Here is a 10,328-nt window from a genome sequence, read left to right as displayed (position 1 = left end):
ATTTCTAGTATAAACAAGTATATCCATGTAACACCCTATGTAGACCTCAATATGCATCGATAAGTAGGTGCGACAATATGATGATTAAAGGCGATAAATGGGATTGAGATATACCAAAAGAAAAAGCTTGTCTCCAAAAACTACGAATCGGAGTCAGTGTGGACTATTTAAGGACAGAACAGAAAGAGAAGTAAAGGGTCCATATCGATGATACCAAAGAAGATGCTCCTAATTGAATAAGACCTTGAGGAAAGAGCACACCGAAACTTGATTTTTCATTGTGTTAGTTCAAAATATTTATGCTTTATCTTACATTACAATTCTCAAAAAAAAATTATGCTTTATGGTATGCTTGCTCTATCAGTGATAATTGGTTGTGCTCTCTTAGTATTCTCTTTCACAATTGATGAATAAAGGAGGCAACAGAAAGAGGCTATGGTGGTTTACTAGGTTCAATTCTATCAAAGGGTTCAAACTAAGCAGCTGAACTTAAGTTGCACAAACAGAAGATCAAAAGAAATATCAAATATAACTAGCAAATTACTCAAAGAGCAAATGGGAAGGCCTTCATATATAAGACATCAACCAGAATACAATTCAAGAGACTCAAAGAGCAGATATTCTACCAGCAAGAGCACATATGTTTCCAATTCAAGAAAGTCACCCCAAAAACAGAAAAAACGCCCGTCTTTCCCTCTTAAACTCCAATTCGGAAGCGAAGAAATCAAGCAGAAAATGAAAATGAGCAAATTGTTTTACCGTTATAGGAGGAGAACCAAAGATCCCAGCAAACTGTTCCGGTATTGACCCTTCCTTCATTATCATGTAGGCTTTGAGAGTATTGAACAATTTATCGTACCTGTCTTGGCATCCGAAAGAAGAACATCCAGCATCATTTCTTGTAATTCGAATACCACCAATACAAGGTTTTATTTGTTTAAAATGAGTGCTTGGAGTAGCTCATAATCCCAAACATCTTACCCTCCCACAATGCTCTTTTCCTAGCACCTTACCTACAACATCATTGGGAGAAATTTCAGACTCATCCACAGTACTTTGACTCACTGCTAGCTGAATTGTTTCCTAAATGAAACGTACATAATAAAAAAAAATTGAGTCAACACTATACCAACATGAAAACATCCATCAAATGCATTAAAGATTATCTCTCTCCCTTTCGTTTTCCTAATTCTTCTTTCTCTTCACACATCGTATCCCATCAAACACTAATGGACTTTTTTTTTTCGATTAAAAAGTCCATCGATGATTAGCAAAACGGACAGTAATTAATTACGCAATGTGACAACCGAGAGGAAAGAATCCAACCCCCCTCCTCCTGAATTGGATTTTAACATTAATGTAAGCTTACCTAAATTAGCGATTTCAACATCTTCTCACTGCAAACACTTATAGTGATCAGTCTATAGTGGAAGATGGCTTATCCCCTAATAATTCTGAATTGGAAAGAATGAATGGCGAAAATCGACAGCAAGGAGAAGAAGAAGAAGTCATGAGCACAACTTACAGATATTTCTTTTGCCTCCTCATTTACATATGATCCATCTTGTTTCTTGTGTGTAGCAAGATAGAGTTGTGCTCGTCCAGGCCTTCTCCCCGTCTCAGCAAACTATGTACGAAAAAAGATAAGTAGGATTAACTTAATTAATATAGAAGGAACAATAACTAATAAGTTCAATCAGTAAAGAAAGATAAACAAGGTGACATCATTTACCATTTCAGCCCTTCTTCTAGAGTTCGGCTTTGAGCCACCGGTGTGTGGAACTGTTTGCTTTTTTCGATTTTCGGCATTTGTTTTACACATTTTCTAACAAGATACATTAAAGTAAATTATAAGCGAATAATCACATATTTATTCTTTTCAGTGTGAGTTTTTGGAAAAATATTTGAGTATCGTCTCTCAAACGGTAGTTCACAAAAGAAGCCCACTGATCCCGAGCTATACCTTCTGGAACATTATTCTTGATCTCATCTTTGGTCTTAAGTGGGTCTTTGAACTCATTCCACAAGGCCTGCCTATTTCCAGCCCATTTCTTTTCAATAGAGCGATAAACATATAACCGTGCAACATCCTCAGTTGTCCTAAAATGAAAGTGGGGCTTTGAAAATAAAAATTGGTTAGTTTATCTTTTTCATGCAAATATAAAGTTGAAAGATATAAAATAAAGATATGGTTGTAAAATTATAGAGCTTATACCTTTATAATGTTATCAAAGCAGTCGTTGAAATATGATTGAGGCATATCCGGCCATTTATCAAAGCTAATTGGAAATATGGAACAGTCAGTTGCTAAAATACCACAAAAGCCTGCGAGAACGCTTTGAGCTTCGTCTATTGGATCCAGGAACTGTGAACGCCAAAATTCAAGCAATACAATATAGGACCTAGAGATGAAAACAACTAATTGAGCAAACAATGAAACGGCCTAATGACTACAACTACAACTATGCCACAATCCCAAACACGCTGAGATAGCTACATAACTTCTCCCTCTCCATCCCGTTCTAAACATAAAGGGATGTAGCATACACACAAGCACACAGATTATATAGAGAGAGAAATTAAAGTAACAAAATTCCAAGCAATAGATGCACAGCATCTAACAACAACTACAATTTCGCCTCAACCCCAAACTAGTCGGGTGTATGAATCCTCCATGTCCATTATGTTATGCACATTCTATGAGAAAAAAAGAGAGATAACAAAGCAACAAAAATAGGAGCTAGAAATGCAAAACCAGCAACTGAGCTAAGGATGCATAAACTAATCACTACAACTACAATTATGCTTCAATCCTAAACTCGCAGAGGTAGCTACATAAACTGTCTAAATCCATCTGTTATACACAGATTATCAAAACTGAAAGGAAGGCCAAAAAAAAAAAAGAGCTAGAGATGATAAGATTGAAAACAGGCTAACAACAACAACTACTACACCAAAATCTCAAACAAATAGATCATGATAAATTGAGAAATAGAAATTAGCTGATAATCTAACAGACACGAGGATGAATACTAGGCGAAGACAAGCAATACACACACAAGCGCACAGATTATACAGGCTGACAAATTAGAGTAACAAAATGGTAAAATAGCTACATACAGACAAACAATAACTACATTTATGCCTCATTCCCAAACTAGTTGAAGTCGGCTATATGAATCCTCCATGTCCATTAAGTTACACACAAAATATAATTAAAAAAATCAAGTATTACAATATAGGAGCTAGAGATTAAAACAAGTAATTGAGCAAACGATGAACCAGACTAATGACTACAACTACATCTACGCCTCAATCCAGATTCGCTGAGGTAGCTATATGAATTCTCTATATCCATTCCATTATATACAGGCTAACAATATAACAACTACTACTACACCACAATCTCAAACTAGTTGAGTTGAATTCTCCATATGGATAGAGAGAGAAACAAGCAATACAATTCGTATATGCTTGTTAACCTTTCCTATCTAATGTCAACTCTTACTCCAATGTCTACATCATCTGATTTGGAAACCTAATTCGACAGACAAGGGTACATTTGAGGAGGCCTCTTCACCTAGGTAGTCTAATCCAGATCAAGTGAGGGACATAGTGCGGATATCTTGTTTAATAATATCATACTTTGTTATGTCAATAGAAGAAAGGATTGTTACAAAAGTCATTTTCCTTGATTGGTATATTCATAAAATCAAATCTCTACATTTTATGATGCAAACTATCATAAACCACCTGCCACCAGCATTGATAGGCTTGAACTTATGATTTGCTAAAATTGAATGCTTTTACGTAGCATAATACCATTGACAATAGGAACATTTGATTTCCAAAACATTTCTAAGAAAAACCAAACGCGTATTATAGCTAGTCATGAAGGTTAGGTATGACTAAATTTTAATATTAAAACCTTATAAAATGTCAAGTGACTTTAAAAATACAGTAAAGTCACATATTGAGTTAAGCGATATAAACAAAGCTCAAAAACAGGTTCCAAAAGACAACATATTGAGTTAAGCATTATTATTCACATATTGTTAAACCTAGAGATCTTAGCCACTGGGTTAAAAATATCATTCAGGCTAGAGCTTAACCAAAACTTAAGCATAAAAATAAATTAACACACACACACAGATATATATAAATATATATATATATATATATATATATAGAGAGAGAGAGAGAGAGAGAGAGAGAGAGAGAGAGAGAGCAAAATTTAACCTAGAGGAAGCAACACTAATACCTAAAATACCAATAATACCTATGCGAAAAGATGCTTTTACTTGCAAAATCTAAGATTGAAGTAAAATCGAAGCAGAAAACTAAAATCGAAGAAAATCAAAGCAGAAAACAAGTTTCAGATTTCGAACAAATTTCAAATCAACAACGAACAAATTGCAATTCAAAAACACACAAAAATTTCAATTCTGAGAAAATTAAAGTAGAATGAAGCATGAATTTTGAGTTAATGTTTTCACATGAGCAATACACACGAAAAAAAGAGGAAAAAAAATGAATCCAAGCTAAATTCTACACCGATCTACTTAAAATTTCATAAAAAATTAACCTTAAGAAAGAGGCAATTGAAGAAGAAGCAAAAAAAAAAAAAAATACACTTACCGGAGTGAGAAAGAGGCAAATAGATGTTTAGTTTGCAGATAAAGGATTTAAACAATTGTTAAAACTCAACTTCAGCAGAGATAGATTTGACCTAAGTGTTAGCCGTGAAGGAAATAATTTTCTCTTCTGCTAGAGTGAGAAAGAGAGCGATGGGAGTGAGAAAGAGAGTGAGAAGTATTTAGGGTGAAAAAAAAAGAGGGAAACAAAAAGCCTTTTTTTTTTTGTTAAATGCCAGGCCCAAAAGCGATGGGAGTAAGAAAGAGTGTGAAAAAGCTTTTTTTTTTATAAATAAGATAGCGGAGGGTCCCAACCCCCGCAATTTGATATAATTTAGCGGAGATTAGACAGGCCCCCACTATTAAACACCTTTTTATTTAAATCTCCAAATTTATGTATCTAGCGGGGGTCATAAACCTCCGTTAAATTATCATAATTTGGTTTAAATAATGCGCTCTTTTTTTTAAGGTTGTAGAGGTTTACAACCCACCCCTGCTAATTACATAATTTTGTGGGGGCCATTTTAACCTCCGTAAATTGATGCAATTAGCGGAGGTATTATTACCCTCCGTTAAAAAACCTCCGTAGGTTACCTCTTTTTTTGTAGTGGAAATACATCTAGGTTGTAGAAACACAGTGTGCAGCTTGCAACATGATCAAGTTGGAGAAATTAACTGATATCATGATTACTAGTTGATTATCTGAAGTTGTGCTAGTTAGTGTGTAGTATCAGCAGTTATGCTCATCCTGCTAACAAGACTGCTTTAGCTAATTAAACTTGGTAATCCATGTTATTCACAACACACAAGATTGACTTGGTGACTCAAAGTGTAGGATCAGGAACTAGGCCAGCAGCAATAACACAGCAATGCACAGATTCTCTTGTTTCATACACATAGGGAATGGATACCATAGCACCTGGTGAGAGCTTGAGGTGACTGATAATGGCATCATCCCAATGCAAGAGATTTCAGAAGCATTACTAGTTGTTGCAGTTGGAGAGTTCTAGCTCAACGATCATCTCTTTCCTTTTTAGTTATCTTATCCTTTTGTTTGTTTTTGCTTTTGATTAGTTTCGTTCTTGTTCTGCATTCCTTTCTTTTATCTTAAACTCCTTGTATAAATATTTCTTTGTTCTGAAATAAAACACCACTAGCATCCTGTCTAGATGGTCCTTTAATTTTTTTTTTTTTTTTTTAAATTCTTCACAGTCTACCACAATAAGGCCTCTTGCATAAGGCATATATAAAGAGAGATTTCTTGCAACGACCAAACACTTTTGACCCATTTTCCCATTGACCCTTCTCCGAGTCCTGTTAGTATGATTTTAACCCGCGAGGACGGGCGACACGGTTCCCGAGGTAATCGGGCTAGTTTTATGGTGACTTGTGAGAATTAGAACCTTAAAGCGAAAAATCCTTGATCGATAGCTAACTTTTGGGAAAATGGACCTTTTTCTAAAATTCGTCGATTCAGTGAGGTATGGAGGGTCGATTATGACTTGGTGGCATATTCAATTCGGTTCCCGAGGCATTCGGGAGCATTTTGGGCTATTGGTTGGAAAGTTGGTTTTTGGCCATTGTGGGTTGACCTACTCAAATAGACCTCCGATGGAAATTCCGAGACCATGAGTGAGTTCAAAGCATGTTTTTATGTGTGTATACATATCTATTTTGTATCTGAGAGGTCTCGGGTGGATGTTGGAATTGGTAGTGAGCTTGGTTAAAAACCAGAATTTCACTGGTTTCTGGTGTCTCGCCCCAGCGGACCCGCCTCAGCGAGGCTTGGTCCGCTGGCACGGAAGTTCTTTATTTTACTAAAATCTGCCCCAGTGGATGGTCCTCCACAGAGGCGAATTTGCTGAAGCGGAACCACTTCTGCTGGAGCGGAAGATGCAGAATCAGATTCATTAAATGCCTAATTCGAACCATTCATTTCGCATTCACAAAATTAATTCACCAACTGACTCAAAGACGAATTGAAGTGTTTTCTGAGTGGATTCATCTTAGGGTAAGTCTCTTCCACCTTGTTCTTAATTATTTACCTTCCTAGGATTGAAATCTATGGTGAAATCTAGAAAGCTAGTTGGAGAAGATGAATCTTAACCTCAAATTTGTTAATTGAGTATTAGGCTATGAATGTGAGATTAATTAATGGACTTGGCTAATCTAAGCATGGAATGTCATTAATTAGTAGTAATAAGCTTGAATTTCCAATTTGAGTTGAGAAATTGATTATGAAAAATTAGGGTTTATGCCTAAATTTGGGGTTTTCTCTTAAATGATGAAATTGATCAATAATTGAGTTTAATTAGCAAAGAGTAGAATTGAACTTCTAGAACGTTGGGTCACCAATTCCACTTTTGACATATCCGTTTTACCGTTGTGGGCCCGGTTTCCCTCTCTTCCTTAGTTGCTTTTTGATTCGAACGAATGTATTGCAATATGGGTATCGTTATTCTTCGTTTCTAACTTAGATTCCGATAATGACTAGACTGAGTATTCGGAGGCTCTTCGGAAGGGCAAGGCTCAGATTTGATGATTCGTGGCACCAGCTCGGTGATACGCTCGAATTACACCTTTTATTAGCGTAAAGTTGATGATGTCAAATATAGTTACCTAACAAGGTTGGGGTCGAATTCCACAGGGAATATGGTGTGAAAAGGTTACTAAAATTGTAGAATGCTTTGTTTAGGTCTAATGTCTTACTCCGATAATTTTGTAGAAAGTTGGCTGTTTATGACTATTTGCTAACTAATTTTTTTGGATTGTAATATACGGTAAAAGAAACCAAGGTTGTGTCTCCGTCAGATAAAGTGTATGATCATGGGTATTGATCTTGATATACTTCTAATGGATCGTTATATGAATGCACTTAACCTCTATGTGAATCTCTACTATTTCCCAATAAATAAAGATTATTTCTTTCTATGATTTTTCCAAATATAAGAAAGTTGATATGAAGAGCGGTTAATTATGCCAAGTAAATTTCTCTTATTCCTAAGTAAATTTATCAAACAAGGGTTAACGCCTTGAGTTCTTGTTATTTATTCTTACCAAACCCTAAGTACTTTCCCAAGTTAGATAAAGTTTATGGCTTTAATCAATGTTTGCAACCATTAATTATGAATGAAGAATAAATAAACCCTAACAATCCATTATGCATATATCAATCACAATTCCCAATCGCAAAACACCCATCTTTGGGCTCATAACCTTAGGGTGTTTAGCTACTCATGTCAAAGAACAAAAAATAAAAGATTGAAGAATTCATAATAGCTTACTTTTGATTAAAAGAGAAATTAATAATACTTGAATTGATGTTTGAAAGCTCCAAAAACAAAGGAATATTCAATGCTCTAAGTCAAGAGTTAAAGTCTAATAGCTGATACTAAAAAAAACCCTATATTGGAGTATTTATAGGTTTCAAAAACATAAAAATTACAGAATTGCATTTTAGTCCCTGACGGCACAAATTACGGTCTGAAATTCAAATTACGGACCGCAAAAACTTTTACGGTTTGCTTTCCTGCTGAGACTTGGACAAAATCACCATCAATTTTTAGGATCCGTAATTCATTTTACGGTCACTAATCGACTGACCGTAATTCTTCATCTCCAAATCTAGTCTCTCTGCCTCATGACATATCAAATTTTACGTCTTGAATTACGGTCCGTAGTTTGAATTACGGACCATAACAGTTGTCCGTAAAAGATGATGTTCTTTTCTGCACATTCTGTTTACGCTTATCCTTCGTTACACTCCAAGATTACAGACCGTAATGCAAATTACGGCCAGTAATTCTTCACAAATGCAAATTCTGCAACTTTCCAGGTTTTGTCCTTTAAATGCTCATCTACCTGTAAAACACTAAAAACATACTAAAACGACACTGACTTGCTTAAAAACAAGTAAAACTTAAGGTCAAAAAGCATCAAATGTGCCATAATTTCACGGAACATTAACACCCCCAACTTAAAGTCTTTGCTTGTCCTCAAGCAAGTAATATGACAAAAACGACTCAACTAAAGTTAGATACAGCAGAGTACTAATGTCTACAATGATTTTAACTCGAAACTATAGGCATGCATGTTTATCATCAGGAACCACCTCATTTTTCAAAAATCAGAACATGACACATACTAAGGACACTACAATTCACACTGACGTTTCAATCCATGACATAACATTATCAGACGCATCAATGTACACACAAGCGTCGCTTTTTTAGGGAATGCTCATAATTTAATCCTAATGCCCTCACACAGACTAAAGACTGTCCCTCACACATATGTGCAACAAGATAGGGATTAAGGCAAAGAATAAAAGAAACACTCTCACTCACAAAGAAATTCAAGCATCACAAATGCACATACCATAAGCTTGCCCTTATTTTTAATGCTATACACTTTGGACTGTTTGGTTGAGATCACTCTAGGACTTTTATCAGGTTGTAATGTAGGATTCGGGACGGGAATGGTACATATTTGGATATTAGTGACTCGTTCTCTTTGAACACTACACTATTGTTACCTCATTTTGCCTTTTCTTCTCCCTCTTTTTATTCCTTTGCTTTCGGTATGGTTTCATCAACTTATTTCAAACTGCTATCTTTTTTTTTTCCCAATCCCTTTTTGATTTTTCTTTTTCTTTTTTATTTTTTTAAATGTAGTTACACAACTACTTACTCAACCACACCGATTTCTCTACTAAGTAACTCGCAGCACCCCCAACTTGCGCTTTCACACATGTTTCACCCCCAACTCAAGCTTTTAGCCTCATTTCATCAATTTTTAGTGTCAAGGAGGAAACAGGTGCAAACAATGGGATATTTTCAAACAAGGGTATGGGCTAATTACGGCTAGTCAAGAAAAAGGGCTAAAGGCTCAAAAGGGGAGACTAGTGATAATATTCATGGACTGGTAGGATTTTAAGGCAAATTAGCTTCAATATTCACACAAAGAAAGTCTAGGATCATTTCAACAACCAAACTATCCTTAGTAATTAAGCACGACTAACGGTGCAAGTTCTAGATTGCAAATGCGAATACATAAACATATACTAACAACTTACTCACATAATGGCATAAGGATATCAACTTAATACAACATCCCAAGCGATCATTTATCTTACAAAATAACCACATAATCATCATGTCATGAAAATAACCAATCACGTCAATTCGTAGCTACTCCTACACATGCAAAATTTTGAGGGGTTCACCATTTTTAACCAAAGCAACACAAACATGCCGTGAGTTACGAAAGTACTACCATATAAGTCAAAACTACTCTATTATACCTAAACACTACCTAAACATGCCAGGTTCAACATAAAATAAACCCCTTAGGAAAAGAACACATGGCAAAGAAAAGCCGAGGGGATTCCTAAACTCATATATCCATTGCACAAAATATCAAGTACTCCCCACCCCCAACTGAAAAACAATGCATCACCCCTGATGCATCAAATTAAATATAAGTAGGAGTACAAAATACCTGGGCGCCCTAGGCGTTATTCTCATCCCGAGCAGGCTCTGCAGTAGCTGGGTCATCCATCGGGGGATGACTGGACGAACCTAAATCCTGGTGCAACTCACTCAAAGAAATGCGCATCGCTTGTCTCACCTGCTTTTCCTTCTTTCGGCGCAATCTTTGGTCCCACTCTAGTGGGTCCTCCTCTGACGGGTCCAT

At 35.9% G+C, this 10,328-nt stretch overlaps 1 protein-coding gene across 1 annotated transcript; it reads right to left on the bottom strand.

Annotated features, from left to right (window-relative positions):
• Positions 1 to 727: 727 nt before the first annotated feature.
• Positions 728 to 10,328, bottom strand: LOC132047525 (uncharacterized). The gene is made up of 6 exons (XM_059438557.1): positions 10,263 to 10,328; positions 2,216 to 2,365; positions 1,907 to 2,117; positions 1,733 to 1,827; positions 1,526 to 1,627; positions 728 to 1,083 (listed from the first exon to the last, which is right to left on the bottom strand). The coding sequence occupies exons 1-6, from the start codon at positions 10,326 to 10,328 to the stop codon at positions 961 to 963; spliced, it is 747 nt and encodes a 248-aa protein (XP_059294540.1). The 3' UTR covers positions 728 to 960.

The sequence above is a fragment of the Lycium ferocissimum genome, chromosome 2, assembly GCF_029784015.1.
Source record: "Lycium ferocissimum isolate CSIRO_LF1 chromosome 2, AGI_CSIRO_Lferr_CH_V1, whole genome shotgun sequence".
Lineage (NCBI taxonomy): Eukaryota > Viridiplantae > Streptophyta > Magnoliopsida > Solanales > Solanaceae > Lycium > Lycium ferocissimum.
Note: the sequence above shows the minus strand (reverse complement) of the source record. Positions and strands in the feature narration are given on the sequence as shown.

Bases quoted from the DNA above. Each gene is read 5' to 3' on its own strand.
- LOC132047525 (XM_059438557.1), bottom strand. From the start codon at position 10,328: ATGGACCCGTCAGAGGAGGACCCACTAGAGTGGGACCAAAGATTGCGC. The intron at 2,366-10,262 runs GTGAGACAAGCG...TGGCGTTCACAG, and splicing joins GCCGAAAGAAGGAAAAGCAG to TTCCTGGATCCAATAGACGA. The intron at 1,828-1,906 runs AAATATTTTTCC...ATGTATCTTGTT, and splicing joins CCGTTTGAGAGACGATACTC to AGAAAATGTGTAAAACAAAT.